The sequence below is a fragment of the Trichechus manatus genome, unplaced genomic scaffold (genome assembly GCF_000243295.1).
Source record: "Trichechus manatus latirostris isolate Lorelei unplaced genomic scaffold, TriManLat1.0 scaffold00154, whole genome shotgun sequence".
Taxonomy (NCBI): domain Eukaryota; kingdom Metazoa; phylum Chordata; class Mammalia; order Sirenia; family Trichechidae; genus Trichechus; species Trichechus manatus.
This window is the reverse complement of record NW_004444090.1, coordinates 6,047,018-6,062,340: the sequence shown is the minus strand read 5'-3', so window position 1 is coordinate 6,062,340 and position 15,323 is coordinate 6,047,018. Positions and strand designations below refer to the sequence as shown.

Genomic DNA, 15,323 nt, shown 5'->3' with positions numbered 1-15,323 from the left:
ATCAGAGCCAGACTTAAGGCCAGCTAGCAGAATGTGCCAAGAATAGGAGACTGTGTAGGTTAAATGGTTGGCTGTGATAAACTCACTACACAGTATAAGCGGGTGCTGAGCTCAGCACGCAGCTCGACCCACAGCCTGTGGATTAGTACAGGAGAAGTACAGGTATCAGAGGCAGATTCTCCATAGGAAATGCCACATATCACCTGCTATGATTACCATGCAGATAACTGCTTTCATGAGGATGCACCCAGGGGTCACTGGGAGTCAGAACCCAAATCCTGGGATGCCTTTCCCAGGATGGTTAATTTAAAAAACTACAACAAACTAGTTGCCGTTGAGTCAGTTCTGACTCACGGGGACCCCATGTGTGTCAGAGTAGAACTATGCTACTTTGGGTTTTCAATGGTTGGTTTTGAAGGTAGATCGTCAGGCTTTTCTTCTGAGGTACCTCTTGGTGGACTTGAACCTCCAGTTCTTCAGTTAGCAGCTGACTGCCTAACCATTGGCACCACTCAGGGATTCCAATTTAAAAGCTACACTGCATTAATTAGGTACCTTCGAAGAAAAGGCAATATTATCAATTAAAGAGGTCAGCAAGTGGTACGCTGGGCTGCTGTCATGGTTTGAATTATGTCCCACCAAAAATGTGTGTATCCGTTTGGCTGGGCCATGATTCCTGGTATTGTGTGGTTTTCCTATATGTTGTAAATCCTGCCTCTGTGATGTTAATGAGGGAGGATGGGTGGTAGTTGTGTTAGTAAGGCAGGACTCAGTCTTCAAGATTGGATTGTATCCTGAGGCAATGTCTTGAGATATAAAAGACAGAACTGAGCAGACAGACAGGGGGACCACAAACCATCAAGAAAGCAGTGCCGGGAGCAGAGCGCGTCCTTTGGACCCGGGGTCCCTGCACAGAGAAGCTCCTAGTCCAGGGGAACACCGAAGAGAAGGCCAACAGAGAGAAAAAGGCTTCCCCAGGAGCTGATGCCCTGAATTTGGACTTTTAGCCTACTTTGACTGTGAGGAAATAAATTTCTCTTCCTTAAAACCATCCACTTGTGGTATTTCTGTTATGGCAGCACTAGATGACTAAGACAGCTGCTTAAATGTTTTTCTGAAAGGAACACCTGTCGGTTACCATACAGAGCTTGGTGTAGAAGCTTCCGTGTGGTCTCAAGAACTACTCACACCATCTCACAAGTAAAGTACAGGGGCAGAAGAGTGCTTGGAACTGAGAGGGAGAGTGGCGGCAACCTGCTAAAGAAAGCTGAATGGTCCTCATCTGAAGAATTATTCTTCCCTGTCTGGTGACAAGTACGCTTACTCTGTTGGTTTTACCTCACTGTTTACCTCATCTTTTTCATGTTGGTCTCCCCTACTGTACAGGGCCATCTTCTCTTACTTCTCTGTAGCCCCACTGCCTTGCAGGGGCCCTCAATAAATGTCGAGGTGAACGGAATGGTAAACAGTAGAAATGTCTGGCAATCGTGGGCTTGGGAAGGCCCTAAGGTCACTACTCAGTTATTATCCAGTAAGGGGCCAGACAAAAGGGGCTAAATATGTTCATCATTACTTATAACTGCTTCTCCATCAGCCAACTACTTGTTCTTAGTAAAATCTCACTGAAGTGAGTCAAAATCATGTGAAAAAGTCACCAACTCTAATACTCTTGCTTCTCTCTTCTACCCTGAACATACTAATAGGCAGAGTGATGTCAAAGAGCCCTTCAGGATCTCCAGAGAGATGTTCCAATCAAAGCACTGCTTCACAGGGCGTGGAAGTTGTTCTGACACAAAGGACTTACCAATGTTATAACATTCAGGTCCAGCAAAAGAGTTTCAAAATACAAAGCCTACAAAATTAATGCGAAAATGAAGTTTGCCTCTCTAAGCTGTCTAAACCAACTAGTCTCTAAATTGCTTATTTTTTTTTTTTTTTTTTACTATAAAACCATTTTATGACTTCCTGCTTAAAACTTACCAGCTCTTCTCCCTATGCCATTAGAAAAAAAAAAGAAGACTTGTCTTAAATTTTCCTTTCCGGTAACCATCCAAGGAGGTTTTGTTATTCACTGCAAATAGCTTTCACTCACAGTTAGCAGTACTGATTATGCATGCAAGTGTGCACACCATCCTGGAAAGTTCCATCAGTTTTCACAGCCTTAAAAATCCATAAATGATTGGACTAGCTACTGAATATGACTGCTATTTTTTCCTCTTTAAAACACTAGAATTTGAAGTACACATTTGTAATGCAGGCTGTTGCGTAGTACTACAAAACAAAAAAAAAGATAAAAATTTCTCTTGATTTGTTGACTGAGTGTGAATACTCAGAGAAAGTGGTCAGAAGAGTAGTTCTCAGGGAAAGAAGGAAAGCTTTTAGAAGGAAGGGTCACCAGGAGAGTTGGAGATCATTAATGCGAGGGTTTTGTCACTGCGGCATATAAATGCGGGGCACCGTGGAATGAGTCAGTAAGTGTGTTTTGATTAACTGATCAACCTCTGGGTTGGAGAAAATCCTGGTGGAGGCTATTCTGAAAGGCATGGACTCTTCTACTTCATTGTCATGGTTACAAAAGCAGCATGGAAGTCTAATCTCATTCTGACAAAGTTCACAGGGATAGTTAGATTCAAGCAGAGTCACTGGACCTTGAACATACAGGTTGAAACATATGGCCATTCTGTTGGAATGTGGAAGTATTTTTATGAGATTTCTTATTGATCCTGAGCCTGCCTGTGTACTTCCAAGAAAAACCCAAAAGTCAAATTGCTTTTAATTCTTAAAAACAAATGAAGAGTGAAATAGAGATGACCTTTGTATAACTGGGAAACAGGGAAAGATGTACAGCAGAACCTTGGCTAGGGAATGAAGGAAACAGAGAAGTAGGCATTGGATTCCCAGATATTTACGATTATCACAAAAGAGGCATGGAGACAAAGGATTTTGATTGAGGAGATTCAGATATTTTTCCTGGTTCTGCTACTTACAATTGTGACACATGAGGCAAATCATATATTTCTGTGAGAACCTTGTTTGCTGTAGTAAAGACAAGGATAATAGTATCTGCCTATTTGCTATCAAAAATAGCACTTCTCTGAAATTCTCTATTCCCCTTCCTTGCTTTATAGCAAATATTCAATTATTTTATTTTACACACACTCTCTCCCCACTGAAATGGAAGCTCCACGAAGACAGGAATTTATGCCTGTTTTGCTCGCTATGAAATCTGCAGAGCCGAGAACAGTACCTGGCATACTGTAGGTGTTCAACATACTTTTGTTGAGGCATGAATCTGTCCTGCCCTCATTTTAGGGTTACTGAAAGGATCAGATAAAATAATGGATGTTAAAAAGCTTTTTAAACTGCCAAGTGTAATGACTGTAATCTAGTATTTTGATTATTATCCAAGTTTTCTCAAGTGCCATACTCTACACAAAGCCCTTCAAATATCTCGTTTATGGCAGAGGATTTTCAAAGGAGGACTCCCCCTTGGTAATTGCTATTTATTTACTAAATTCAAGGTTGTGCATACTCAATGATATAACTGGTAAACTCAGTCAATTCTATTGGGTGGGGGGTGGGGGGAATCAATTAATATACATTGTGACAATTTTCACCCTAAACTACCAGCTAAGTGACTGACCTTTTCACTTTTTAAACAATTGTGTTGATGTTCTGAAGACACATCATGAGTTTTAATTAGGTCTTGACTTAGATGATAGGTAGAGTCTTTTCTAGGAAAGATTTTTGTTAAGAATTCTGGGGTTAAAATAATGTGTATAAGACAACTAACTGTATCAGCAAAGACACACACACATCTTTTACATATGTTCTAACCAGCCTGATTTGCTTTTAATGTATTTTCTGACAGATCAATTTAAATACCAGTCCTTAAGTATGTTTTCCAATGCCCAAATTGAAAAACATTAAGGTAAATTACACTTTAACTGCCCTACAAATTATATTTTCCAAAAAAATTCATTTATTATTATTATTTTGCTTGGTTCTAGCATTTGTTTTGTTGGCTTGAGGACAGGATCACAAACTTCACCTCCTAAACTCTGTCAGACACTCAACATTGGGTAAATAGACAGAGAGGACTTGGTTACTGGTAGTTTTGTTTGTTTTGCTTTCAAATTATTTCTTTATAGATTCTCTTAATGAATATCCTTGTACAAATCTTCTGTAGGGGTTTTGGTATCATGACAAACTTCTCTGAATTATTAACCACCATATGAATAATCTAAAGAATCTATAACAAGAATCTGTAACAAGACCCCTTTTAATTTATAAGCTCAAGGGTAAGAGCTGCAGTTTTTCCACATACTGTAAAGTTCTGTGCAAGAGTGAATGGCAGTAATCACAATTACTACCTCATTTGCTGCTTTTAGTCCATCATTTAGAAGTTCATGAATATTACCACGGAGGGCTGAACACAAGCATCTCTTCCAAGTGCATAGCTTTTTTGAGGTTTTTGTATTTTTAATAATTTTAATAATTCTTTGAATTAATGTTTACTTAGTTATCCTAAGACCTAAGAGGTTTCCTGATAAAAAAAAAATTAGTATTTTTACATTTTCTGCATGCTTTCATAGTTTTTGACTTGAGAAATGGCTTTTCAGAAAAATATTTAAAGCCCAAAAAGTAATTTATAGTTCACTCACTGGAGCAGTGAATTTATGAAATCAACAGTCTTTCATTTTCTTGCTGTGAAAGACAGACTTTGTTCTCCTTGATGAATTCACCTATTATCTCACTCTTTGCCCAGAAGGAATTCTCAGCAGCCACTTTAGCAGACAGTCACAGGGACTGACAGGTAGAGACATAAACAACAGAGAATAAGTGGAAAATGCCTCATCAATGTAGCCAGCTGAAACATACCCAGAAGAAGCAAGACTACACAGCAATACTTTCACCTCTGGTTTATGTAGTCTCAACAATCTTGTTTAGAATAATATTCATTCAGATGCAGACAATCATAACCATACTAAAAATTTCAATTTAAATAACTCAATACAGGATGTCAAAGATACACTTACCTCTTGTTCAGTTACTTTGGATCCATCTTTGCCCTCTGAATTCTCTGGAGACTAAAAAGAAAATATTTCAGTGAATTGTATTTAAATTGGAAAGCACATATTAGAGGGAGATACCAAAAATAAAAAATGCTATTTCAAATCCCTGGATCACATAAGCCAATAGATTTTTTTTGCAAGGAAAAAGTAAGTTTGTAAGAGAATATGTTTTACACACACACTGTATTTATCTGCATAACTGCTCTACTTTTAAAACAGGAGAGATGAAAAGCTGCTATGAGCCCCTGTTCTCAATGTGCATTCACTCTAAATGATTTTCACCTATCTTCCATGACTCCACCGCTGGTCAAAGAACAAGGAGCCACTGTCAGTGGCAGATGTGACTGGAATCCACCGCATGCTCCTGTTACTTTGTTCCTTGAAGATGAGGGCAGGAAGCTGGGAAAGCCCAGGCCAACCAGGAAAAGGATATTTTCATCCCATACTTACCTACTTTTGATTTCTAACCCATTTCTTGGTATGACTTGATAAATTTATCATGGATTATTATTTTTCCATTATCAACTCCAGCATCTCTACTTCACTCACAGCCTGGCCTTGACAGCCAGGCGCCCTGCCACCCCTTATTTCCCAGTGGTGATATATCCCATGGGGCAGCACTTGTCCATGCTCTGGACAGCTCTAATCTGACTGCTTTACAGGCTGCATACAAGGGAAAAATATACTCAGATTTATACGGCATATCCCAATATATTTTTACTGGCTAAAAAGTTAGTAAATAAGGGTAAAACAAACTAGTGAAAAACTGAAACTATTAAACATATTTTAAAAAAGCTAGAAGGTAATACTCAAATCTCCATGGCACAAGTGAGCAAAGGATAAGAATAAAGTTCCCATAAGAAAAAATACAAATGGCAATCAGATTTGGTACATTGTTTAGCATAGCAAAATAAAACAGCTATAAGGTAATGCCTCAAACTGATAAAATGTGAAAAATGTTAAAAAGTTAATAAAACTCACTGTTGGTTGAGGTTAGTGACACTGCAGATTAATACACTCTTTCCAAAAAACAACTTGGCAATATGAAAAAGACACATAGGGCTAATCATACGATGACCTGATAATTCCAATTTTGGAACTAGGACTCAAAGAAAGAAACTCTGTACAAATATGGTTTTATTTATCCTATTTATAGTATCTACCACCTGTCTGTTAGTCTGTAGTACTGTGGTGGCTTCTGTGTTACTATGATGCTGGAATCTATGCTATCAGTATTTCAGATACCAGCAAGATCATCCATGGTGGGCAGGTTTCAGTGGAGCTTACAGACTAAGACAGAGTAGGAAGAATGGCCTGGTGATCTACTTCTGAAAATTAGCCAATGAAAACCCTGTAGATCACAACAGAATACTGCCCAATATAGTGCTGGAAGATGAGCCTCCTAGGCTGGAAGACACTCAAAATACATAGTGGCTGAGACAATGGACTTGAGCCTAGCAATGACAGTGTAGATGCTGCAGGACCAGGCAATGTTCAGTTCTGCTGTACATGTGGTCTCCATGAGTTGCAACTGATTCAACATCATCTAACAATAACAATATTTATAATATGGAAAAGCTGAAAACAACTCCCATGATCAGAAAAAATAATAAGAGAAATGTTTAAATAAACTATGTATTTGTTAATGCAATGGATGGAAAGAGTCACTGGGCTATGTGACTACATGGAAAAGTATTCATAAAATAATGCTAAATTAAAAAATTTGGATCATAAAATAGTATGTTAAACATAGGTCATAAATACATAAAGTCTTAGTGAAGGACAGAAGTTTTCCTTCAAGGCAAAGGACATAATGCACCTTCTCTACTCCCCTGGGACTGCCTGCGCTCCCAATATATCATATCAGTTCACCTCTCTCCAAGAACTCCATGCCCATGGCGTTCTATTTCCGGGATCAACCTTAACCGACTTTCCCTCCTCCAGTGAACCGTCTCAATCATGAAAGGAAACAGTTTTATCTTTTATGTTCCCCACTCTCTTGCACAGGAATGTCTGGTTCACAGATCTTGCTTTAAGATGAGTTAGAAGGAAGCAAAATCTTAGAAAGTTTGAGCATATGAGGTCAATCCCTGGTTGGGCCATTCAGCCTCCCTTGTACATGGAATCTCCATGGTTGGGCCATTCAACCCCCCTTGTACATGGGCTCTCCATGAGTTGCAGCTGATTCAACGGCATTTAACAACAACAATATTTATAATATGGAAAAGCTGAAAACAACTCTCATGATCAGAAAAAATAATAAAAGGATGTTTGTTGGCTACAAACTTGATCTTTCTGGTCACAAACCAGACCCTCTGTTGTGTAGGAGTAATGGGCTTTCCCTCACACCTGTCAGGCCACTCAACAGATTTCAGTCCAACCTGTAATTGACACACATTTAAAGAAGCATTAAACAGCTATACTGATTCTAACTGATGTTAATGATATCACTTTCAATATTCCTCATGCAGTGGTTAGTGATAGGCAATAAGACCAAGAGATCATTTTTTAAACACTACCTAATAACATTTGTACTGGATATAAATTATTGGAAAAGAAAAACTTTGGAGAGACACTGCAGAAAAAAAGCAGGTATACTAACAACGTTAATACTTTCAGAAGAATGAACCTAAGACTCTAGATGTGAAGAGCCACAACTCAGGGCAAAGCTGGTTTTTCTGGCAATTTTTCCACAGTGGTTTCTATTAGCAGGCGTATAAGAAATTTGCCGTCATGAACAACTGATGTTTACCCTGGTATCAGTGTGGTACTATGGCCTGAATGTAGCATGCAGGGTCAGGACACTGGGCTTGAACGTGTAGCTCTGCACTTAGGGGAGCTGTGTGATCTGGGTGGTAACTTGATCACAGGGCTCAGTCTCTTCACCTGTAAATGACAGATGATGATGACATCTAACTCAAGGGTCATGCTTAACGATCACAGGAAATGTCTTGCTTATGATCAAGTGAGATCAATTCATAGCCTGTCAATTATTATACAGACGTTATGCAATAAAAAGATAGAAGATCTTAATGAGTCTTCTGAATTATCAAATATGAAATTATAGTCAACAGAGCCTTAAAGTTGAGCATATTTTCTTACATCCAGATTCCCCGCAAATTTGTTACCTTTTCCCTCTGAGAGGTGCTTTCATGTTTGGTTTGCTTGTTAGTTTCTTGTGCCTTTTAAGGCGTTGCTTATGTGGAAATAGATCCTACTATCTGTTCTCCACCGTATGTTGACCCTACGCTTTGTTTCCTGTCCCTTCTATCACTAACAAAGAAGAAAAAAACTATCTGCCCCATCAGATTTCAAGACTCAGAAATAATAAAATAAACAATACAGGTAGCTAACACTTAGATAGCAGTATGATACTTAAAAGAGACACCAAAAACTCAAGGACACAGAAAGTTTGAGAGTAAAAGGATGTTAAAAAATGTATACTAAAGCTAAAATTAACTAAAAACCACAAACAACCCAAATATCTTATTGTTTTTGTCATCAGGAGACTAGTTAAATACATCATGGTGTAGTCATATAATGAATATATACTGTAGCGCAAACAAATGAACTACAGGTACACATAACAACATAGTTGAATCTCACAAACACAATATTAGACAAAAAAAGCAAGTCATGCATGATTCTAAATAAAGTTTAAAAATGTAAATATCTGGTAAACATAAAGAAAAGCAAAGGAATAATAAAAACAAAATCAAGATAGAAGTTACCTCTGGGTGGGCAGGGTTATTTGACTAGGATGAGACAAAAGCATTGGTAATGTTATATTTTTATGCAGGATGGTGAATACAATGACTTATTTCATTATTATTATTTAAATCATATACATATGTAGATACTATGTATGTATGGTGTATTTTATATGAAAATATCTTTAGCTTTATAAAAACATGAGAAGTTTTGAACAGGTAGTTGTTTTTTTAATTATAAATGCTGAAAATGAAAAGTACACTCTTTGAAATAAAAAATTCAAAACATTGATAAACTTGACCAGAGACAGTAAAAGAAGGAAATAATGAATTGTCAGAGATTGCTGAGGAATTAGCCTAGAAGGAAACATAGAAAATAAAGAGATGAACAATAAGAAAGAGAGGTTAGGAGACATGGGGGAATAAACTGGGAAATTCCACATGTATCTAACAGACATCGCAGAAAAAGAGAAAAAAGGCAAAGACATAATGTCTGGGAATTTTCCCAAACTGAAGTCATGAGTCTTCAAATAGAAAGTTCACACCAAGCAATAAATTAGAAAACAAAACAAATAAAAATACAAAGAAACGTACTGTAATAAAACCACAGAACATCAAGGAAAACGAGAAAAATCTTAAGTTATTGGAGATAAAAGACAAATTATTTACAAAGAATTACTTCACACAAGAAATTAAAAATATAACAAAATACAGAGTACTTTTCAAAGAGCTGAGAAAAAACTGTCAACCTAGAATTCTATACGTACCTAAACTCTCATTCAAAAGTGAGGGAAAAAGAAAGCCATTTTATAATGTAAATACTAAGAGAGTTTACCATCAACAGAACCTTTCTTTCAACAAAGATCTACTACTACAGGATCAAATTTAGCAAAAAGAAAAATGAATCCAGAAGGAAGGCTTGGACATAAGAATGCATTAAATATAATGGTAAATATAATGAACTATTGCCTATAAATAATACTACCTATTTTTTTGCATGTTTTAAAAAGTTTCAGTAGAATTTAAGACGAGAATATAGAAATGTCCTATAAAAACATAATGCAAGTCACACATGTAATTTAAAATTTTCTAATAGCCACATTAAAAAAGTAAAAAGAAACAGGTGAAATTAATTTCAATAATATAGTTTATTTAATTGAATAGATCTAAAATACTATCATTTCAATATGTACTCAATATGAAAATCATTAATGAGATATTCTACAGACTTTTTGTACTAAATCTTCAAAATCCGGCATGTATTTTTCACTTACAGCACATCTCCATTCAGATGCTAAATTTACATTGGAAATAACTTGATTTGTATTTGGAGTTCATAAAATTTACAGAAGTTCCACATACGTAGGTTGTTGCAAACATATTTTTACAACTCATTCTAGTATCAGCTTTTAAATTTAAATTGGTTAAAATTAAATAAAACAAAAAATTCAGTTCCTCAGTCTTTGTAAGTGCTTACTGGCTTCATGTAGCTAGTGGCTACCAGAGTGGACAGCACAGATCTGGACAATAACAACCACAAAAGATGGGAGTGAGGTGAATAGATAAGACTTTTCAGTATGCTAGGGGGTCTGGCCTTGTAGTGGCAGATGATAAAGTCTCAGAAGAATTTGACTTTGTTAAAATAAAATCTAAAAATAACCACTAAAACTTTTAAGAATAGAAATTGAATCTATACCTTCAAAATCAGGAGGGGTGGAATAAAGCAAACTTTACCAACAAAAGGCAGAGTAGAAAAGAACAAAACAAAGGAAAATGGATGATAAATACAAAACAAAAAATAATTAGAAAAAGTCCAAATATATTAAAAAAATCACAATATACCTAAATAAATTAGTCATTTATTATAATGTCAAGTGACAGAGGGAAGAAACAGAATAATACCTGTATACGATTCCATTTTTACAAATTTTAAAACAAGCACAAATCAATATTAGGGATGTACACACATATCATAAAAGTACAAAAACATGGACTGGAAGGATACACACCAAATTCATAATGGTTACATCTCAAGAGGCTGACAAAGGGGATGAACGAGATGTTTTAAAGGAAACTTGAACTATTTTTAAAAAGATCTGAAGCAAATATGATAAAATGTCCAAATTTGTTAATTCTGAAATGGTAGGTAAATATGCATTTTATATTATTTCCTGTACTTTTCTGCTTTAGGTTTTTTTTCCAAGTAAAAATATTATCTATACTTAAAAAAAAAAAAAGCAAACTTGCTCCATTAAACCCAGTTTAACAGTGCCATGTCTATTCCTTAATACAAACTCTATGACTAGGTTTACTCATAGCATTTTCTGTATTTCTTAAGTGGCCTATAAATCTGGTTCATATGCTGCCTCCTCCTTTTCTGTCCAAGACATATAATTCATAATGGCTTCATTTGTGCTGGTATGAAGGAACTGGAGTTAGGCAAGATATGAAGCCAAGAGCACTACAAACACTGATTCAGACCTTCTATGGGAGCTGGGAAGAGGGAGCAAGGATTCCTTCAGCAGCTGACTCATTTCCCTCTTTATACAAAAATGCCTGGGTCCTGCATCTGCAGATCATAAAGTGTGCTAAAGGTGACATATCTATATTTTCCTTAAGACTAAATCAGGACTAGCAGTCCTTATCAGGAAACCAAGAAAAGAAACTTAGAATTTTTATTTCACTGACAATCCATAAGGAATCAACAAGAAAAATTACCCAATTGCTGAACTTCACTTCTGAGGCCAATAGCCTCCGTGCACCATTATCAACCCTCAACTTCCTTGTAAGTAAAGTAGAGCGAGCCATCTCCCCTTCCAACTGGTTTCTCCAGATGTTTTTTAGGCAATCGGCCAACTTCCTGCCCAAGGTAAGAAAAACAAGAGGCTGAGGTGACAGACCACAGAACCAGTTAAGACCAGATCTGGCCTCCTTGACATGTGCAGAACCATCAACCCCGTCCTCTGGGTGACTCCAGAACTTTCCCCCGACCTGATGGAATCAAACTTCAGCAGCCCAAGATTGGGGGAAGACTTTTGTAAGTGAAGGGTCCGAGCCTAAGATTCGGTTTGAGAGACCTCCCACCCCCTTCAGACTGAGCAAGTGAACATGACGGAACCGCCCCCCGGGAACGCCTTTTCGGGCCAGACCAATCAATGAGCTTGCTCCCTTCTGCCAGGACCCTTCATCCCTTTTTGTCCTAATAAAATCTGTTTCAGCTATTGTTCGGGGGACCATCCCGGTGATGTGAATCCCAGTGTACTCCTTTGCTTGGCCAACCAAATAAAGCTGCTTCCGTCGCTTTCACCTGTTTAGTGTCTCTATGGCTGTGCCGAGTGGGGCCTGAGACCCTGGTAACACTTCCAGTAAATGGAGGTTATCGCCGTATGGAGGGGCACTGTGGGGCTGGTTAATGAGCCTGATCTTCTGCCTCCAAACTCAGGAAGGCATCAGAGAAGACAGGAAAATCCTTGTATCTCTCAAGAGTTACACCCTTCCAAGAACTGCCTGGGAACAGCTCTAGATGACATTCCATTGCCATCAAGTCGATTCTTACTCAGAGACCCTACAGGACAGAGTAGAACTGCCCCATAGGGTTTCCTAGGCTGTAATCATTATGGAAGCAGATTGCCAGGTCTTTCCTCTCTGCGGAGCAGCTGGTGGATTAGCAACCAAGTGCTTAACCATTATGCCACCAGGGCTCCTTCTACTTAGCACAGGCCTACTGATCTGTCACTGCAGAGAACGGACGTTGAGGGCAAGGTAGCAGCCTGGGAAGATAAGCTTAGTGCATTCCTGGTGCCGTATTCCTCCTCAGCCACATGAGAAGGAGGAAGGAGGCTCAGGATTCTCAGGACTGAGCGCTGGACTGTTCCTACATTAAAGTTTCAAAAAATCTTTATTGGTAAGTGTAGCCTCTTAGAGTTTTACTTGTAAGATTTAAAAAGTGGTAAGACCCATTGGTTTATAATTTAAGGGAATTACTTGAGGTCCTAGAGTACTTATGAAACTCAAGTAACCATTTGCCAGGAGCCACAAAATAAATACAGTCCCAATTCCTGGGTTAGCCATGCTAACGTGAAAAAGCCAGAAGCAGACAAAACAGTGCAAATAAACTAACAATTATTTCTTTCAACTTTGGGAATATATTACTTCAGAGTGATTTTTCTCTAATTTGCTGGCATATTAGGCTAACTTTAAAATTAATTTGCATTTTCTGTTATAAGCCCAAGGCTGGAGAAAAGAAAGCAAACAATAGTGAGCTTGTTAGAAGAAGAAAAACATTCTGGGGCAAAAATTCAGATAACCCATAAATCGGAAAACTGAAATGTGCCTAACCTCTGTCACTCTTCTGCTAAAAATGACACATAACTACTTGATTAACACAAGGTTAATTTCCTACACAAATAATTTGCTATGAAATCACACAATTTTTCAAATAAGTAGTTACCTTAAATTCAAATATTCATATGGCACAGGAAACAGACAATGAAAATTTTATCCAAAGTCACAAAGACCATACGCACAACATTAGGATGGTTATTTTCCGTTCCTCCTGTAGGTGTATATTCGGGATCCCCCAATACTGCACTGCTTTTTAAAGTAATCATTAAAAATCTAATATTGGAGTTGAGGTCACAACCAGAGGATTAATAATCAAACCTGTATTAAATTTCTTTGCCACTTCGTTCTCTGCTTGTTCTTATCAGTTTTATCAGATGACTTCCATAAACTCAAATTGCATGGATTAAGGATTTTGCAGGTCAGTATATCCTTCCCAAACAATGTTTTGTTATTCAAAATAAAGTAACTGGAGTGAGCACTCTGCTTTAAAAGATGCTGGATGAACTGAAGTAAACAGCAATGCTCTATTTTCTGAGGTATGCTTTTAGAGGAAAATATCTCACACATTACTCAGGTATAAAAGATAACTGACCTTGGAAATATTATGCTGAGTGAAATAAGTCAGTCACAAAAGGACAAATACTGTATGATCCCACCAATATGAAATATCTACAACAGGCAAGTGTACAGAGATCAAAGTTTATTAGTGGTTACCAGGGGTGTGTGAGAGGGAAGAGGAAAGGAAGACACCACACTTAGGGGACACTGAGCTCCTGTTAAGGGTAATGGAAAAATTCAGGACTAGTTAATGGTGATTACAACATGATGAATGTAATTAACGTCACCAAACTCTACATGTGAAGAATGTAGACATGGCAAATGTTTTGTTACCCATATATTTACCACAATAAAAAAAAAAGGGAGAAAAAAAAAGAAAATTGACGATAAAGAAAAAACCATATTCAAGAATGTTCAATGAAACTTTATCAGGATAAATACATATAATTCAATAATGGGAGTATATCGTCAATAAGAAATAAATAATTTACAACATTTTACACATCTTTTTGGTCTGAGTTGCCTCTTACATGGGTAACGTGCTGTGGTTTTGTATGGATAGGATCATGGACAAAGTACCTGGCTGAGGCCAGCAAGTCTGAATTCCAGTCTGGGTCCCATCTGACATCCCTGAGCCTGAGTTTCTTCATGAGTAAAATGAAGAGGGTGGACCCAAAGATCATTCCTTGGACTTACTTAGCTGCTTGTGTATTCATTTACCACACTACAGAAGTGTCTTGTGTATATTATAGGGATTCCTGGAAGTGAGGTCTTAGAAAGGACAAGAGAGGGTTCCTGAGGAATAACAATAATAAGTTCGTACATCACACTTTTGCGCAATGCAATGATCTAAGTGCTTTACATATTGAAACTCAGGTAATCCTCACCACAATCCTGTGAGATTGGTAAATAGCATCATGCCCATTTTATAAATGAGGAATTGAGGCTAGAGAGGTTAAGTAACCTGCCCAAGGTTATCTAGCTGGCAAGTGGCAGAGCTGGGATTCAGACCCAGGTGGGCTGGCTCAGAGTTTATGATCTTAACCATTACACCATTCTAAGTGCTTTGGGTTAGCTTTTTTCATTTAAAAACTGGGTACAGATCTGGGATGCTAGAAAAGCAAAGAGTTTCTAGTTTGGGAAATACTTTAATCTGTAGCCCCAGCTAAGGACCACATAGTATGTAATGAAGTGTTTCCTATTCCTCTTCATTTGTGAGCTTCTTGAAATAACAATGAACAAGTTCTCCTTAAAATTTTTATGTTGAATTGTACATAATTTTACTATTCTAAGTTTTTAAATGGTCACATACACACATCTAAGTATTTTTAGTTCATGATTAAAACTAAAGACAAAACACCAAATCATTTCTATCATTTTTTATAGCACTTCACATTTTTCAGTGTGCTTCCACAATCGTTGCATTTGATCCTCGCAATGGAGTTGAGGTAGACAGGTGTGGGGATATATGCCATTTAAACATGGCTGCACTATTGACAACTGCTGCCCCCACAAGCCTCTATGCTGCACAGCATGTTGAGACTTGTCCCCAACATGTTGAGATTTGTCTCCAACATGTTGAGACTTGTCACGACTTGTTTTCCCAAACCTATTGTCCCTTTACTGATTGGCTTGT

General features: G+C 37.5%; 1 protein-coding gene across 4 annotated transcripts in view; it reads right to left on the bottom strand.

The window, feature by feature from the left end:
• The window catches only part of HMGN3 (high mobility group nucleosomal binding domain 3), a 44,885-nt gene that overhangs the window by 7,082 nt on the left and 22,480 nt on the right, over positions 1–15,323 (bottom strand). For all 4 annotated transcript variants that reach the window (XR_002825582.1, XM_004386065.1, XM_004386064.1 and 1 more), the window contains exon 2: positions 5,040–5,090. Coding sequence is in view for 3 of the 4 variants with exons in the window: in XM_004386065.1 (XP_004386122.1) it covers positions 5,040–5,090 (51 nt within the window). In the remaining variant the exon portion in view is untranslated. The remainder of the gene's footprint in view (positions 1–5,039; positions 5,091–15,323) is intronic.